We start from the raw sequence: 19,319 nt of genomic DNA, 5'->3' as shown, positions 1-19,319 counted from the left end.
ATTCAGAAAATAAGGAAAGTAATTATCAGCCTGGAACAAGTGGAATTGAAATAAAAGCACGTCCAATCTGGCTCAGAATTAAATGACAGTGAGTAAAAGACAAAGTAGAACTTCATAAAGACGTTTACAAACGTTGACACTAAACACATGCAGAGCAGGTTAGAGACTATGAAACCAGGGAAATTAGAAAGGCTCAAAAAAAAAAAAAAAAAAAAAAACGGCGCTATACACATGTGGAGAAAGTTATAGGATATGAAAGTAGGAAAATTAGAAAATATAAAAAAGTAAAGATCGCAGTAGCGCAAACAAACAAACTGCCTCATTTAACTATGCACCAGTCTAACTTTGGTTTTGCACAATAATTACTACACTATTGCACCTTAACACTTAATTCTACTTTATTCACATAATTTTGCTTATTTATTATGTTCTACTATACTGTTATCTTTCAATCTATGATTTTTTGTTAATCTAACTGATATTCTTCTAACTTTGCACAGATTTTAATAAGCGGATCAGGATGCATTTCACTGCGTGTTGTCCTGTATAACTATGCTTGTGACAAATAAAGAATCTTGAGAATTTCACAAACAGAGTTTACCGCACATGCATTTATTGGTTACTTTGTTAATGTATATATATTTATCTTTCTGCTTATTTAAAAACCTAAATTTACCTCAGGAGTCAAAAACGTTCTGTCTAGCCCTTGTACAAAAACCTACACAAAAGCTGAGGTATCACTTTGGTAACCCCATGTACTTTTGGAACTGTGAGAGGAAAATAGCACGACTTTACAGACAGGAGTCCAATGCAGAACTCTACTTACTTAGTTACTTTGTAAAAAAAAAATTATTAAATGCTGATGATGTAGATCGTTTTGTCTATGCTGAAATTCCAAACAGAGAAACCTATCCTGACCTCATTAAAAAGATTCAGCATATTGGGACTCGCAAGATTACAAATACTGTTTTTACAGAAGTTCTGAAATAAAAGTGAAACTAATGAAATAGCAACAATTCAAAGAAAAAAAAAATCTTAAAAGTGTGTATCCGGAAAACCAAATACGGGGGTTGGCGAGCAAAGCGAGCAGGGAGAGAAGCCCCCTAGTTTTTTACAAAACAAAAATATAGCAAAAAATGTTTTGGGACACGTATACAAACTTTTTCCCTTTAGCATCTCTCATACAGTAAAAAGTAAAGTAAAAGAATAACTACATCATTACTGTAAATGCAAAATAAGCCATAAAATATTTGTTAAAATAAAATAATGCAAATACTATAAAAATATAATAAATTAACTTTTTGAATCTTTGAACTCTGTTCACTTGTACCATCTCCAATGTTGTTTATTATAAGAGACCAAACAAAATTTAAAGTAACCCCGTTATTTTAGTGCATCTCTCGATGCAAAGTCTAACCTGCCACTGCCAGTGCCTATCCCAGCACTACCAGGGTCAAATTAGGAAACAAGCCTGGATGGGACATCAGACCATTACAGAGCATGTATATACACATACACACACGCACGCACACCAGCTCAGCTTAGACCTATGGTGTGTCTGTTTTTTTTTTTTTTTCGTTCTTCTTTATAAACATAATCTTAGCTCAATTTATTTGAACCAGAAGTAAGAAGTAAACGATTATAATCATAAGTATTTTCAGCTCTTTGCTTGTTTTCCATTTCCCAAAATATTTACTCATCATCATACAGGAGATGTAAAGTGTGCTTTTATTTCTGGTGTTTATATCTCTTACTGGTTAATTTCGGTATTACCTGCTGTTTTACAGAGTCTACTAATAAAGAATGCTTTTCACTTAATGTGATATAGAGGGAGAAGCAGATCCCCAATAAAAACTTGCATTCATTTTTTTGTAAGTCTGTTTTCTACATTGTTATCCTGCAGTATAACATAATTAAGGGTTGGAGAATACATTACTCCCCAGTTTTTGTTACACTATGCAAGATGTGTTACCATGTGATAATCTACTTGGTGGCATGTTCCAGTCTGTGGTGCCTCCAATATTCACAATCAGTCTGTCAGTGTTCCACATCATGGTTCCTGCATTGTCATTGCAAGTTTTTATTCTTTTTCTAAAACTGGAAATACTAAAGATTGTATTTTTTTTACAAAAGATCCTTGTTTTCCAAGTCTTTCTCAGCAGTCCCGTCATTTGTATGATGATCAACGTAACTTGTTCAATTCACCTTCACAAGCACAACTTGTGCCGATTGTCCTCTAATGTGTTCCTACCTCAGAGTCTGTATCTGTAACCCATAGCTGCAATTAATACAGTAACAAACCCTACAACCGTGTCTCATTTTTGTATTTTTCAGATGTCTACTGAAATTGATTCTCATAACTTTCTTTAAAGCAAAAGGCATACTGTTAAGCACTAACATGTCCTTTGTAGTATAATATGTCAGTACCAAAAGAGACTTCAGCTCGCCTAAGATGCATGCTGAAAAGAAGTCAAGACTTGGGTCCAATATATGTAGCACATAAGCAGAAAATTACAATTTTCAGATATGAACACTTTTTTTTTACATTTAAGAGACAACATTACTTAAAAACACTGGATGATCATGAATCCTAATAGTCTTTACCAACCACTAACGGAACTTTAATTAAGTTTCATGATTTACATGAACACCAGGTCCTGTAATACAGGCATGTCAAACACACGGCCCACAACTGAAATCTGTGCGGCCTGCATGACAGATCCTAGTTAGCACTAAACAAAATTATTACTATCATTTGTGACTGAATCATTCTGCATCTTTGGTGTTACTTTTTGACTTTTCTTACTTCTGCCTTCTGACATAAGCGCGTTTTTCCATTGCATTACGGTACCGGAAACGTCATCTGCTAGTATAGCCACGAGCCATGTCCAAATTTAATGAGCCGCGACGTCGCAACTGAAGTGCTAGGCTGCAGCAGCCTGGCAGCAGGGGCGGCCTTAGGCATGTGCAAACTGTGCACCTGCACAGGGCCGCCACGCCAATATATATTGAATATAAAACAGAAAAAGAAAATAATGACACAGCTGACGGCAATGTGGCCGAAAAACATTGTGTTTCTTGTTAATTAGTACGCTGTACTTACTAGTGTCGCTCGAGTCGGAGAAGTAAGCTATATGTAGTATTAATAACGTTCTGCCATAATGAGAATATCATGGGCCGCCACTTGGTTTTCAAGTTACGGACACGCGCATATAGAAGCGTGTCATGAGCACGAGGCGGCTATGCAGTGTCCGCAACGGACGTGGCCATCTGCCGTGCATAAGATACCATATTGACATTGGCGGGCGAAGGGGCCACCGATTCTTTCTCTGCCCAGGGCCGCCATGAGCCTAGAGCCGCCCCTAGTAGGCTACACTACTTGCTGAGACTGGCCACTGGGCAGAACTGACCATCATGAGTAGTAATAGCTCGCATATTTTCATGTTTTTTTGCTCTAGTTTTATGTAATTTTGCTAGTATTGTAACGAACAGTTAATGCAGACTACAGCTGAAGATCTGAAGTGGACGCGAGAAGTTGGTAAGTTATTAACAAATTTTTGTGATTTTGAGTATGTAAAATTAGTGTAGGTCAGGGGGCTTTTTGCATATCGGCTTATTTTACAATATAAACTTTGAAGTAAACTTAGTAAAGTAAAATTTGATTTCTGGAGGATTTGTTTTCCAACTAGAATTACTGAGCAATGAATTCAGTGAGCGTTTTCGTAATTTCAGTTCACACGAACAGGGCATTGCGCTGTTCTCTTACAACGTTGAGAATGCGCCTGAGAACATCAAAATGGAATTGACTGAAATGCAGTCAGATTCTATTCTGAAGGCAAAATACAACGAAGTTGGTGTGCCAGGCTTATATGCTTACCTGCCACCCTCGTATGTGCAGATCCGTAAGTTGGCATCGAGAGTATCCGTAAGTTGGCATCGAGAGTACTGTCAACATTCGGAAGCACTTACCTTTATGAACAATTGTTTTTGTTAATGAAAGCTACCAAAACCCCACATCACTCAAGACTTACCGTCGAGCACCTTTCATCCCTCATAAAAGTTGCAGCTGCACAAGATTTCAACCCTGATATTGACGAACTGGTTACTAACAAGAGATGCCAGGTGTCGGGACAAAAGAAATAGATCTCACACTGTAAGACTCCAATATAAGCAATGAATATAATATAATAATATAAGGACCTAGCTAAGAGGCAAAGACTCTAATTGTACGCTGTTGTACGGAGATTGTAAGGAAATAAATTGCTTTTCTTTAAACTTTAAGTGTTACATTTTTTTAAAGTTTTCAGTATTGGAAAGAAAGCTGCAGTAACTTTGTATAATAGTATAATAGTATTTGTTACAGTGTGGCCCGCTGACGCACATATGGCAGTCGAAGTGGCCCACCAATGGTAGTGAGTTTGACATGCCTGCTGTAATAGAAAGTGAAATACCCTTTTCCATCTGACTCTGCCAGTTGACACACTATAACAATTTATCTTAGTTAAAGCACTTGTATGTTCCCTTTGTTCCGAGTGACAAATTTTGTCATTCAATATTTTATCCCATGGGAACTGAAATTGCAATTTTGTTAATGTGTAACTAAACAGCAAAGGATTAGTAGTAATAATAATAATTTCACCAATCCATCGCCCTCTCAATTCCTTGGTTCCCTGTGTATGCCAGAGCTTTTTCACTAAAAAAAAAAAAAAAAAAAAAAAAGTTAATGTTTTTAATAAGTAGAGAGAGAGAGAGAGGTTGTTAATTAAATTACTACCACATTTACATACTTTTTAATAAAACACTAATTTAAAAAAATGTATCCCTTATAAATGAAGAAGACTTCGGTGTAATAATTAAATGGTATTAAGTGGAACACATATCTTGACATTTTATGTTTTCTTATAGATTAAACTGCAAAATAAAACAATGCATGTACATTCTACTAAGCTTTATTATCTGCTATAATACTATGATATGGGTTATGAAAGTACTCCACAATACCATTTGTTATCCAGAGCAATATATATAATAAAGTCAATAATTTTATTGACTTACGCTCGGTTCTTATTAAAACCCATCTCTAGCAAACTTTCCAAAACTGTGCATTCAGCCATTGTGTTGACCTCTCTGATAGGTGGAGAGAAACTAGGAGAAAAACATTTTGATTAATTTAGGATTATATCTTTCCTCCACAGAAAACATTTTACTACATGTTGCTATCTGCATACACAAGTGAATATTCCATATTAGAAAAGATAGACTGAAATGAGGAAAACACAAGTTTCATTGCTGCAGTGATGAAGTAATGGACACCGTCATTACAGTTGATTTAAACAAATTCTTTAATCCAATGTCAAATAATGCTTAGAGCTAAATATACTATTTGCACACAAAACAGGTTATTTTCCTTTCATTGCTGGAGTGTATTTTACCAATAAGTTACTAATAAGGTTATAATAAATGTATATAACACTGCTATAGTTTTTAAAGCTCTTGAGAAAATTAAGTTTAATAGTTTTTCATATAACACAAAATCAAATTAGACATCATGATGAAATTCAAGTAGCCTACACAAAGCTTTATGGGATTTATATTCTATTCAGGTACTGAGGTTTCAGCATTTATAAAATGACAAATAAACCATTTATTCAAAGAGTAGGTGGGTATCACAACATTTTTAATATCTTTGTTTGTAATTTGAACATTACTGATTTCAAACTGAATGAATAATCTAAACATAAAGCCATTGGAGAGTTCTGGATGTTTGAACAGTATTTAAAAAGAAACCCTTTTTATTTCACTAACTAGAAGTCAACAGAACATGTAGAAGGGCAAATTCAAGACAGGTACAAGAGCTTCTTCACAAACTGGATTGTTAAGCTCTGTGCTTTAATACAACAATCTCAACTCTTCAAAGAAAGACAAATGCATCATTTAATGGGAAAACTGAATGTATGGAAAAAAACATAAGGCGTGATTATCACATAGATGAAAAAGGGTTTATTACGGTGTTATCTATATCAGAGATCGTTATGAATAAAATTAATTAAAAGCTTTAACTTAGTATGCAAACCCTTTGCGGTTTAAATTAATCTGCATGAGAGAATGACGTGACTCTCTCCTTACTTAACTAATCGATCTCTAAGTTGGAGTCACCTCATCCTCTCATCCAGATTCTACACTGACAGCCTTCTGTCAAAGTATCCCAAATTCACACTGGCACAATATTTCTATTTAATTGAAAAAGAGGTAATGATTCGGTTCAATAGACGTCCTTCGAATCGGATGTATATGGAATAACGAACTGTGAATGCATCTAACGAAGTAGAATTACATTCCAGTCGCTTTAAGGACGAAACAGAAAGAAAAGAAACACAGGGAATTGTTTAAGTTCACGTTTAAACAAACTGCCGCGTCGACTCCCGCACACTAGCCACATTTGACAAGAAGTAGAAGATGCACCGATTCCTCTACCTTTCTCGCTCGGCAAAAACAAGCCTCTGACCACAGCCGTCAACTTCCTCGTGACTCTCTCCACCAACTTGCCGGTATGTATTACAATGGCACCTAACGCTAAACCCCAAACGATTCTAACATTGATATATTAACGCGCACACAATCGCCGACTCACGAGCTTGTGTTTTCAGTTTCACATGGAGGATGGACACTGCGCGAACTACGGAAAGCACGAAGGCACAATCTGCGTAAATTAAAAACGCGAAAGCCGATGTCGACTCACTCGGGTGTAGAGCCGGACAAAGGAGGGGGCCACCTCAAGGCTGTTGTTCTTGAAGATACACTTTGAAATAAAACGACACTCCTCTTGTTCTCCCAGTTATGAATAATGCAGCTGGAAAAGTACGCTAGTCAAAAATGACAGAAAGAACCTCTGAAAAGACAGCAACACCTTAGAAAATATTCCTACCTTCGTAAACGAGGACAGCTTGTCAGGTTCATAATGATTTTATTATTCAGTTCCTTCAATAGAATACTGATTTTATAAACGTATTAAATGTATGTATGTAAATTCTGAACTGTAGGAGACTAAAAGTCCATACAAGTAACGAATATAATTGACCGCATTGGGCCTGCTATTGTATCCCCTGAACGTTACCCTTTTTTGTCAACTGTTAACATACAACTATTTAATTCCTTACTAACAGTAGCGCTGTTTCCTTCTGGGATTGGTTCAAGGCAGGAAAGCATTCTTAATGTCTAGAAGAGTCCATTCTTACTAAACCTTGTTAATTTCTCTTTTGGCGCAGACTGACAAACCAATGAAAATACCCATCACAATAAAGTCAAAGAAAACCTTTTTTATAGCCAAACGTAATACGTATAATTTTTTTTAGGGTGTTTATAAAATAAATCAGCAATATTTGTTGTATCCTTAACAGGTTCTGGATGAGCAAGTCAGATTATACCACCTTTTCTGAAAAGGGTGCGCAAATGGGTAGACATTGACAGGCATAAGGACATTACTATGATGACACAGAACATTACATTAAATGTTCCTACAGATGCCGGTGTAAGGAGATGGTAAGCTCTTCATACAGTATGCACTGTCTGTTCCTAAAAAAATATTTCAGCAATCCAAAGCAAAGGTAAGAGCTTGAGCAGTATTGGTGCATTTCTGTTCCTGGATGACTGACTGATTGATTGATTGATTGACAGACAGACATACAGACCGATCAAGCATAAAAGCTTTCTTTGTCCCCAGAGGGAAACTTGGCCTTTTACAGAAGCTCGATAGACAGACAAACACACACACACACACACACTATTGCCTGAACGCACACCAGAATGACTAAAAGAGAAAGAAATTTAAAATGAAAGTAAACTTCTGGCTGACAGTCACAGTCAGGTGTATGGCTATTGGCATATTTCCTAACACACTCCTGTTAAATAATTTATTAGCTGAAAGTACTGTGTTAGTGTCTCAGAGAGAGGATGTACTGCATTGTTCATAATGGCACTTTGGTACTACCTCAAAACTAATTTTTTAATTCAGTTGGCCTCTGTTGAAGTGATGCTATCAACCTGAACCCAGTACACCACAGTGTAAAAAATGGCACTGGAAGAGTTATAGAAGAAGTGGAGGAAGTCACTACTCACATTTAAGAAATGCCATCTGCCCTTTCTTATGTTGTTCCTCTGTGTTATGAGACCAGTCCACCTGTCATTGATGTGGACTCCCAAGTGTACCATCCTTATATCCACTCCCTGAATAATGACCGGACATACAGGCTTTTCAGTGCGGAGAAAGTCAATAACCAGTTCTTTGGTTTTGTTGATGTCAAGTTGTAGATAATTCTTTCTGCACCAAAAACAAAGTTCTCCACCTGGCTGCTATACTCTGTCTCTCCCCGCTTATCAATGTACTCTATAAGTGCAGAAATCATCTGAGAATTTCTGCAAGTGACATGACCTGGTGTTATACTTATAGGATGAGGTGTAAACAGTGAAGTGAAAAGGAGACAGGACTGTTCCTTGTGGTGCACTTGTGGTGCTCACATCCATATTTGAAACACAGTCCTTGAGTCTCACAACCTATGGTCTGATGGACAGATAGTCCATTATCCAGGACACCACAGGCTTCTCCATCTGCCTATCTCTGAGCTTAGCCCTTAACAGGTATGGCTGGATAGTATTGAATAATAATAATAATAATTCATTTTATTTATAAAACGCCTTTCCCATGCTCAAGGCACTTCACAGAGTTTAAGAAAGAACGGCATACAGTATATAGCATTGTACTAAACCAAATAAATAAATAAAGAAGACTAAGATAGTAATTCAGAGAAAAGCCTAACGGACAACATAATTGATGGTCTAGCACACACACACAGGTTACATGAGCATCTTGACATAGAGGTAAACTGAAAGAAGGGTAATAAAGTCAGGTAGAGCTAAAAGCCTTCCTGAACAGATGAGTTTTGAGTTGTTTTTTTAAAAGAATTCATGGAGTCAGCTGATCTAATTAATTTAGGTAGGTCATTCCAGAGTCTGGGAGCTACACAGCTGAAGGCCCTGTCACCAATGAAGTGTAGATTAGTGTGGGGCACAACAAGATTGCCAGAATCAGAGGATCTTAGTGGGCAGACAGGCATTGGGAATCTCAAAAAATATAATCCTCACAGTGCTGCCAGCATTGGCCAAGTAAAAATAAGATTTGTGGAGCAGACAGATAATTGCATCATCCACTCCAATCTTTCTCTGCTAGGTAAACCACACTGGGTGGAGATTGTCTACTACAAGATGACTCATAATCATCATGTACCAGCCTCTCAAATGTCTTCATAATGTGAGACAAAAGTGTCATTGGTCTGTAGTCATTATGTGAAGAAATGGCTGCCTTATTTACAACAGGAACATTGCTTTATGTTTTCCACAGCAATGGCATTTTCTGGAGCCCGAGGCACAGACTGAAAAGGTGATAGAGGATACCACAAATTTGGTCAACACAGGCCTTAGAAGTCGAGTACTGACTCCTTCTGGTCCTGTGGCTTTTCCTATGTGTAGCTTCCTCAGTTGTCTCCTTATTGGGTCTTCAGTTATAGACAATCCATACTGATGATCAATGGTGGACTTGTCACTGGCCATTCCTGTTGACATGGTGGAAGTTGTTGATGTAGTAAGGATGGTATGAAGGGACTGGTCTTTGGAAGAAGGTAGCAGTGGGAGAGAAAATCTATTAAAATTGGTTTAGGGTGTTATCTTTGTCCATTTCCTCTTCTAGCACCCTAGCCCTGTTTGAGTCCAGTAATTATGCCCAATCCTTTCCAGACAGCTGTCATTATTCTGAAGGACTTTGTTTTCTCATTTTAGCTTTGTAAGTTTCCTTTTCTTCACTCAGTTTTTTCATCAGTACTCACTGTGCATCTTTCATTTGACGGATTTGAATGCTCTCTTTTTCTTATTCAGGAGACCTTTTAGCTCCTTAGTAATCTAGGCCTTTTTGTTTAAAAAGCAACACATTGTCTTTGATGGTACCACAGTGTTGATGCAAAAGTTAATATAGTCGGTGATGCTGTGACTATATCACTCATTATCAAACCCATGTGATTGACACATCATTTCCCAGTCTGTCATTTGGAAGCACTCATTCAGAGCCATTTTAGATTCCAGGCTCCACTTCCTCATTATTCTGGTGGCAACAGGTTGCTGTCTAATAACAGGCTTGTAGCTGAGAATAAGATGAATCAGGTTGCGATCAGATCTGCCTAAAGGGTTCCAGTAGTTTATATTTATAGGCATCTCTAACAGCAGGTCCAATTTTTTTATTTCCTCGAGTGGAACAAGACACACACTGATAGAAATTTGTCATAGTTCCTTCCAGTTCGCTGACGACACTGCTATCGTGGGCTGCATCAGGAGTGGGCAGGAGGAGGAGTATAGGAACCTAATCAAGGACTTTGTTAAATGGTGCGACTCAAACCACCTACACCTGAACACCAGCAAAACCAAGGAGCTGGTGGTGGATTTTAGGAGACCCAGGCCCCTCATGGACCCCATGATCATCAGAGGTGACTGTGTGCAGAGGATGCAGACCTATAAATACCTGGGAGTGTAGCTGGATGATAAATTGGACTGGACTGCCAATACTGATTCTTTGTGCAAGAGTGGACAGAGCCGGCTATACTTCCTTAGAAGACAGGCGTCCTTCAACATCTGCAATAAGATGCTGCAGATGTTCTATCAAACAGTTGTGGCGAGCACCCTCTTCTATGCGGTGGTGTGCTGGGGAGGCAGCATTAAGAAGAAGGATGCCTCACGCCTGGACAAACTGGTGAGGAAAGCAGGCTCTATTGTAGGCATGGAGCTGGACAGTTTGACATCCGTGGCAGAGTGATAGGCGCTCAGCAGGCTCCTATCAATTATGGAGAATCCACTGCATCCACTAAACAGTGTCATCTCCAGACAGAGGAGCAGCTTCAGCGACAGACTGCTGTCACTGTCCTGCTCCAGTGACCGATTGAGGCGATCGTTCCTCCCCCCACACTATACAACTCTTCAGTTCCACCCGGGGGGGTAAACGTTAACATTATTCAAAGTTATTGTCTGTTTTTACCTGCATCTTTATCACTCTTTAATTTAACAATGTTTTTTGTATCAGTATGCTGCTGCTGGAGTATGTGAATTTCCCCTTGGGATTAATAAAGTATCTATCTATCTATCTATTTACCCCAATTGAGTGTGGTTTGACTTTTCTGCAATAAATCAGACTTGCAATAATAAATGTAAATTAATTTTAAACCTTGCCGTGTTCATGGGTGATGTAGAGGCAAAGTGATTAAAGCTTCAACTCGATAAACTATTTGCTACTACAAAATATGCCTATTAGGTTAACTGTAGATACTGAACTGACTCATCCAATACTGGTTCCTGCCTTATGCTGAAAGTTGCCAAGATAGGCTTCATCCCCATGTAATGCAAACATTGAGTCGATAAAACGAAGGAATTTATGTGGTATTGGTGGGATGTCTTCCACATCTTTTAAAATGACTCAAAAGACTGAAAAGTTCCACCCTGTTATTCATAACATAGTCAGTACAAATGTGAGCACTAGATCCACACTGCAACAATGAAGAAAATGTTTTCTTTCTTTCTTTCTTTCTTTCTTTCAGTTATAAACAGATAGAACTACGCTGTATCTTTAACAGTGAATTGTGGATTAGGGTCACCGCCGGCTGTTGTGTGGGTGAAACAAAAAAAATGAAAAGAAAAAAAAACAATGACAAAGAAGGGCTGTGTGCATCAAATGTGAATATAGCACACTGTGTGCAAACTTGTGCAACCAGTGCAAAAGCCATAAAGGCGATCTGCCAGCTCCGGCTCACTTGTACAGAGTTCATTGTTACTGTATATGAAAAAGCCGTTCGTTTGTATCCGACAGAGACTGGAGAGCTACGGTGGTCTGCTTTTCTGTAGCAGGTTAAATGAATCGTAGAGGTAAGCAGCTGCTTTTCAAACTGCTGCTGACGTTTCTGGTGTTTGTAGGCCAGGCAGCAGTTAGTCGACTAAGTGGTTCAATGGCCCTGTTGGGGAGTTCTTTTCACATCTTAGCTGATGCCATGGCTATGGCAACAAGTGTGCTGAATTCCCTAGTAGCTTCAATGAGACATTCTTCTGTCAGAAGCCGGAATACCTTTGGATGGGCCCGGGCAGAGGTGATGGGGAAGCTGGTGAATGCTGTGTTCATTACAACTCTGTGTTTCATAATTACTTTGGAAGCCTTAAACCGATTCATGAAGCCGAGCCCACTTGGACGACCCTTGGCTCTGCTGTTGGCAGGAAGCATGGGTCTTATAATGACCCTGATTTGCCTACTGATGTACTGGAGTGATTCACAAAGTTCCAAGATGGAAAGATCGCTGAGAAGTGCTAGACGGGACACAGCAAAGATGGACAAGCAGGACAGGGCACATGGGCTACAAGGTTGGTCTTTCTTTGTCTGTTTCTTAACTTCTTTCCTTCATTTTTTCTTGGCTGTTCCTGTATCTTGTATTCAGAGTATCGGTGTCTCCTGTGTCCCACTTTACTGTCTGTGAACAAGTCTTTCTGGTTTTTTGTAAAGGACAACTTGGCTGCCGCTATCCTACCTTGAGAGCTGTGCACGGTCCAGTTATCATCATCTTACCGTCTGATTTCAAACACCACTCTGCTGCTGCCAATGGAAAGTTTTTCACAGGCTGGCATGGTGCCAGGGCATGCACAGAATTTGATTTAAGCTTGTGCCAAACGTGTCCAGAAACAAACAACAAGACCCTCAGAAGCCTGAGGCATTGAACAGCAGCAGCAGCAGGCCCACACAGAGGTTTTTTTTTTCATAATTGGTTTGCGACAGCCCTTCAGAGCATGCAGAGGTGAAAAATGGTTTTGTTGTATTCCCTGGGCCAAGTGCCATAGTGTAGCTCCAAATCCTTGCTTTTTTCACACATATAGAAACGTGGTTGTAATTGATTACACAATTTATACATGATATATTTTAATGCATCCATTATCAAGTTTGGCTGGTTAATTAGTTCATAGGCTTATACTTGATTACCTGGTTTTATGAAATACTTATGTTCTCAAAGGATCACCACACCTGCAACAAGGGTCTGGTTATTTTGTGTGTCCAATATTGACGGAATAGCATCCACATCTCTTAAACTGAAGTGTGTTCGGTAAGTGGATAGATTACTTTCTGCAGTGCATATGAGAGACATTAATAAAATAAGAATCAACCATTACATGACCACTGTGACTCAGCATTGCTCAGTTAGGCTGCTGCTCACAAAATACCTGGGAGATTGTGCACAGGGGTACATGTAAGGATTCAACAGATAAATGGGTACACAGAGCATTTCTTTTATTTAAGAGTTATAAAATATTACCTTGGACAGCTGCAGCCTAGAATTAGGCTACAGCTGTTTGATAAAGATGGATGGAATTGGGAGAGGAATTCAGTTAAAACCTAATTTAGAGTAAGAAAGCCATGTTTGCAAATGAAGTAAAAGACAAGTTAGCTAAAGATCAATTGTAAAATCTTTAATGATTTAAAGATTTACAAAAGAACATAGAACATAAGTAATTTGACAAATGAGAAAAGACCAAGCTCGTTTGTTTAGCTAATAGCTAAGCTGCCCCGATATCTCATCCAGACACTTCTAAAAGTTTGTCAAGGTTTCTGCTTCAACCACATGACTAGTAGTTTGTTCCAAATCCCCAAAAACTCTCTGCATAAAGAAGGGCTTCCTGACTTCAGTCCTAAATGCACTTTCCCTTAATTTCCACTGATGTCCTCAAGTATGAGATTCACCTTTAATTTAAGTTGAAAGAATTCTGCTGGATCTTCTTTATCGATGCCTTTAAGGATTTTCAATACCTGGATTAGGTCCCCATGCAGTCTCCTCTGCTCGAGACTAATCAGGTTTAATTCTGTGAGTCTGTCACAGTAGGACATGTCCTGAAGTCCCGGGATGCTCTTGGTTGCTCTAATCTGCACAGCCCCAAGTGCTGCTATGTCTTTCTTGTACCGTGGTAACCAGAACTGCACACAAGTACTCCAGATGTGGTCTTACTAGTGCATTATATACAGTAGTTTAAGCACAAAGTCCCTGGATTCACATTGAAAGGTTTTTTATAATATAACGTACATTTTTTTTGCCTTTTTAATCGCTTCTGTGTATTGCTTAGATAATGAGAATGTTATGTCAGCATAAACCTAAGTCCTTTTCAGAGGTTGCTTACTTGAAGGATGGTGTCCCTCCCCTTGTGTTTATAATTGATGCTTATCTATCAATCCATTTCCAAACTCCTTAATTTTGTTCATGGTTGCAAAGTTTAGAGCGTATTGCGGCCACATTCAGTACATGGTAGGAACCAGAGTGTTGATATCACATTCAAGTAAGAATTTCACTGTAACCCATTGCACACACTCGTATTCACTCACATTCACAATTTAGACTCATCGTCTAAGTGAAAAATCATTTCCTTGACACGTGAGAATAAAAGCAGAGGAACTAGTAGAAAAACATGGGAAGAACATTCGAACTTCACAAAGGCAGTCACTAAGTTTGCTGGAGCTGTGAGACAGCAGGACTATAACTTGAGAATTTCTGAATTGACCACATAGAAGTACACCCTCGGAATGAAGTGCATGTTTGTTTAAGACAGGAATAAAAGGTAAAGTGGAAATTAGCCACCTATACCTCTAGCCGTTTTCTGTATCAGCTTATCCAATTTAAGGTTGTACAAACTGTAGCCAATCTCAGCCACACTGAACACAAGGCCCTAACCAAGCTTTAGTCCATAGCAATGCACCAGCATTAACTCATACAGAGCCAGTTTAAAGGCCATTGTGGCAAACACATGAATAGCATGAACAGACAGTGACATGTTTATTATTCAAACCCAAGAACTTTAAGGCAACAGTGCTAACCATCCATCCATCCATCCATCCATTTTCCAACCCGCTGAATCCGAACACAGGGTCACGGGGGTCTGCTGGAGCCAATCCCAGCCAACACAGGGCACAAGGCAGGGAACCAATCCAGGGCAGGGTGCCAACCCACCGCAGGACACACACAAACACATCCACACACCAAGCACACACTAGGGCCAATTTAGAATCGCCAATCCACCTAACCTGCATGTCTTTGGACTGTGGGAGGAAACCGGAGCGCCCGGAGGAAACCCACGCAGACACGGGGAGAACATGCAAACTCCACGCAGGGTGGACCCGGGAAGCGAACCCGGGTCTCCTAACTGCGAGACAGCAGCGCTACCACTGCGCCACCGTGCCGCCCACAGTGCTAACCACTGTACTGTATTCCTATGTAACGAAAGCATAGAAATTCCCTGCCATTAACCAATTAATTAATGAACTGAAATAATTCACTAGATTTCTGAGTAGTAATAAATTAACAAATTCTATAACTGGAAGATTAGAAGACTGGAAGATTTATGATTTAAGCTTAATTAATGAAAAGGTGAATATGTAAAACGAATCATTAATCAATTTGCAATGTGCCCCTATAAGTTCATCCATTCTTACAATGTATTACTAAATCAATCACCAGCTCTCAGAAAGCTAGAATCTTTACTTTGGATATTTCTTGTGGGACATGAACCCATCCTGGACTCACATTCAAATTACCAATAAACATGACACACACCTTTTTTGATTTTTTTGGAATTACAATATTCAGGGAAAACCCAAATGAAAAAGTGAAAAGTTCATATAGTTAGTGGTCAGCCTGAAAGCTATACTTAGGTCTTTGGAGTAGTGAGCCAAAATTTATGCACCTGGGCCTCCTTCTAATAAATCCTATTGTGCTTTTTCTGTTCATAAAGACCAATGTATAAGAAGAAGAAATAACAAACCCCTATGTTATATAGAACTTTTCTGGTGTGAACACAATCCCCAGTTATAAGCACCGAACTTTAGTACAACTGCTTAGTTATACTGTATATTTCTACAAGTGGCAGTAGAAGGCAGTATTTGAGCGGGCATCTGTGTGGCTTAGCCACTAGGTTACTCTGCCACTCAACTGAATCAAATACACTTCCTTAAGTTTGGAATTCTAAATACTGTTGCAAAAAATCATTGATCAGAGAAAAAAATGAATGAAGTCCATTTTCTCTTTCCATACACAGACTCCTTGATCAGTCATGCACAAGCCTCTGATGAACAACCCACCAAGCAAGCCTGCCCTGGAGACACTGTCCATCAAGTAAAGACAAAGCCAGCTGTTGTCAAGCCAAGAGGTATTTCACCGTGGGTGAGGAATGTTCTGGGGTCCTTAAGTGTGGTCTTCACTTCTCTGCTGTTCAATGCATTTTGTGGAGAAGAAAGCATCTGTTACAAAAATTGTGTGTCTGCAGTAGAACACTGCCACTTGGTCCACAGACACCCTGTCACAGCTGAGGTGACTAAGCCGAGGTCAGGGGTCTGTTGGCCTCTGTATGTTGACCCCACGTTATGTCTCATCAACGTATTTATCTTGATTCATTCTATATTTCCTGCTATGCAAGAAGCCACACTTATCCTTCTACAGACAGTGCCCAGGCACGTGGACCTTACCAAGCTCGAAACTGATTTGTACAACATTTCAGGGGTCTTAGGCATTCATGAACTACATGTCTGGCAGTTGGTGGGAAACCGCTCTGTGGCTACACTGCATGTCAAGTGTATATGCTCCGAATCGTATCTGGACATGATAAGAAAAATAAGAGCCTGCTTTCAATCTGTGGGCATTCATGCTGTCACTGTGCAACCTGAATTTGTCTCCCAGGAAATTCAATTATTTAATGTGGACTCCAACACCGGTGAAAGTTTGTCCTGCGAATTACCATGCTCAAAGCAGTGCACAAGCAAACAATGCTGCACAGGACCAAAACTGTCACCAATGACATCAAAATGTGACACTTCAGGACTAGATCCGTGGGACTTGCTGACATCAGAGGCCACATGCAGCTCAAGGTCTTTTCTGGATGCTGACTTTATTTTAGGCCTCAGGGAGACCACATTGTAGCCATAGGTGTCCAAATGGTAATGAAAATGTTACGCAAGCAATACAGAAATACGGTTAATTCTGAGTGTATTTGGACTTAATTTAAATTGACACATTTGACATTTATGGCCATCAATCTGCACTCAATAACCCATAATGAATTAGTGAACACATGGTTTCAGAAAAGTGTTCCAATTTATTAAAAATCAAAAACGGAAGTCTGTCATTTATATAAGTATTCAGACCCATTCTGTACTTTGTAGAAGCCCCTTTGGCACTTACTCCTTTGAGTGTTTTTGGGAAAGTCCCTACAAGCATTGCACCCTGGATTTGGGCAGATCCTCTCAAGCTTCATTAGAGTGGATGGGAAGTGTCTGTAAACTGCCATCTCCAGTTTTATCCACTGTGACCACAAGGGGGCACCAATGAGCTCCAGAACCTCAAACACAATTGTACTCCACACAGTCCCAGGTTCAAATAAAATATTTTATTATAAATAAGCTACCAAATGAGCAGTAGTGACCAAGCACAAGTGTCTCTCTTTTCTTTCCTGCTGCTCCTCCGTTAAGTGTTGACCACTGCCTCCTGACTCTGACTCCCTGATGTGAGACAGCGGACTCCTTTTCAAGATGAACGCAGTAATGCTTCTGGTGCCACAGTGTGTCTTCTTGGAAGTATTTCGGGGTTACATGGAAAGCAGGGAGGTTCTCCACTGACAGCCCCCTGTACCAGCACCCAGGGGTCAGGGTGACAGGGTTGTGCTTCCGGACTCCAACTCCCAAGTAACCCTGTGGGTGTCCGAACTTGGACGCTTCCAGAGGATCACTGCCACCTGCTTGTATGGGGGGATAGAACTGTTCCCAGCCCCTGACTCCTGTGGGTACATCCATTATATTATTCCAGCTGGACATAAAGTTGTTTTTTCATCCAGCTGGCCAACCTGTCTGTCCTTCCACTCTGGCCTTCCATCTGGGTAAGAAAGTATCCTCCGTCATGGCTGGGATGCCTGCTCTCCCTCTACATCTACACTACACGTATTTTATGTGTACATATAAAGTCTGGACTTTGGCTGGGCCACTCAAAGACAATCCCTTGGCCCAACACCACTCCAGCACTGTCTTAGCTGTATGCTTTTGTGCTGAAAGGTGAACTGTTGCCCCTGTCTGAGGTCTTCTGGTTTTCTTCAAGGACCTCTCTTTATTTGGCTACATTCATCCTTCCCTCAGTTCTCTGCTCATTTTTCCTTTCCCTGCTGCTAAAAAGCACCCTCCAGCATGATAATGATGCAACCACCATACTTCACTGTAGAGATGGCATTAGGCATGGGAAGAGCAGTGCCTGGTCTTCACCAAACATAGTGTTTGGAGTTCTGCCCAAAGAGGTCAATTTTTGTCTCAATAGAGCAGAGAATCGTTTTCCTCATGCTGTTAGATTCCTTTAAATGAAATTTGGGAAACTCTACTCAATCGTGGCAATACCTGATTGATGGAGTGCTGCAGAGATTAGTGTCCTTCTGACAGTTTCTCCCATCTCAGCAGAGGACTTCTGAAGCTCTGTTAGAGTGACCATTGGGTTCTTGGTCACCTCCTTGACCAAGGCCCTTCTTGCCCGGTTACTTAGTTTGGCTGGACGGAGAACTCTAAGCAGAGCTCTGGTGGTTCCAAAAGTCTTTCATTTCACAATTATTGAGGCCACTATGCTCCTGGGAACACTCAAAGCTCTTGACATGGTTTTACACCTTTGCCCTGATCTATGTCTCACCATAATTTGATTGTAGAGGTCTACAGAAAGCTCCTTGGTTTGGTTTTTCTCCAGACATACAATGTGAATCATGGCACCTTATATATATAGGTGAGTGCCTTTTCTAAACGATATCCAATCAATTCATTTTGCCACACGTGGACTCCAATCGAGTTCTAGAAACATCTCAAGGATAATTAAGGCAAACAAGATGCACCTGTCCACAATTTGGAGTGCCACAGCAAATGGTCTGAATACTTATAAGAGCGTGTTATTTCAGGTTTTGATTGTTAATAAATTTGCAAACCTTTCTGAAAACACGTTTTCACTTTATCATTATGGGTTACTGAGGTTAGGTTGATGGGCACAAATAGCGAATGTATCAATTTAAAATTAAATCTACAAAACAACAAAGTGCGCAGATAGTGACGGGATCTGAATACTTTCTGAAACCATGGCCTGTACTGATGGCTCAGATTTAGTGCATTTCTATTGGATACACAAAGACGTTCAAGTAAAGACCAACATAATAAATAAGAGGGACAAGATATTATTGAATGGAGGTGCAGTGATGAGAAC

General features: G+C 39.7%; 2 protein-coding genes across 4 annotated transcripts in view; one reads left to right on the top strand and one right to left on the bottom strand.

Moving 5' to 3' along the window:
- ubxn1 (UBX domain protein 1) overlaps positions 1-6,972 on the bottom strand; it is a 29,338-nt gene extending 22,366 nt beyond the window's left edge. The window contains exons 1-3 of one of the 3 annotated variants that reach the window (XM_051921110.1): positions 6,926-6,972; positions 5,056-5,145; positions 4,640-4,693 (exon numbers count right to left, since the gene is read on the bottom strand). In XM_051921110.1, the coding sequence (XP_051777070.1) occupies positions 4,640-4,693; positions 5,056-5,145; positions 6,926-6,957 (176 nt within the window). In that variant the 5' untranslated portion in view covers positions 6,958-6,972. Of the gene's footprint in view, positions 1-4,639; positions 4,694-5,055; positions 5,146-6,474; positions 6,710-6,925 lie in introns of those variants that run through there. The other 2 variants (XM_028804413.2, XM_028804404.2) reach the window with 2 other exon arrangements.
- A 4,809-nt stretch (positions 6,973-11,781) lies between these two features.
- On the top strand, positions 11,782-17,949 carry LOC114647271 (zinc transporter 1-like). The gene is made up of 2 exons (XM_028795968.2): positions 11,782-12,438; positions 16,144-17,949. The coding sequence occupies exons 1-2, from the start codon at positions 11,940-11,942 to the stop codon at positions 17,019-17,021; spliced, it is 1,377 nt and encodes a 458-aa protein (XP_028651801.2). The 5' UTR covers positions 11,782-11,939; the 3' UTR covers positions 17,022-17,949.
- Positions 17,950-19,319: the final 1,370 nt, after the last annotated feature.

The sequence above is a fragment of the Erpetoichthys calabaricus genome, chromosome 1, assembly GCF_900747795.2.
Source record: "Erpetoichthys calabaricus chromosome 1, fErpCal1.3, whole genome shotgun sequence".
Lineage (NCBI taxonomy): Eukaryota > Metazoa > Chordata > Cladistia > Polypteriformes > Polypteridae > Erpetoichthys > Erpetoichthys calabaricus.
The sequence above is the reverse complement of the archived record's forward strand: the minus strand, read 5'-3'. Positions and strand labels throughout refer to the sequence as shown.

Coding starts and splice junctions, on each gene's coding strand:
- LOC114647271 (XM_028795968.2), top strand. CDS start 11,940: ATGAATCGTAGAGGTAAGCAGCTGCTTTTCAAACTGCTGCTGACGTTT. Junction 12,439..16,143: donor CAGGGCACATGGGCTACAAG/GTTGGTCTTTCT, acceptor TTCCATACACAG/ACTCCTTGATCAGTCATGCA.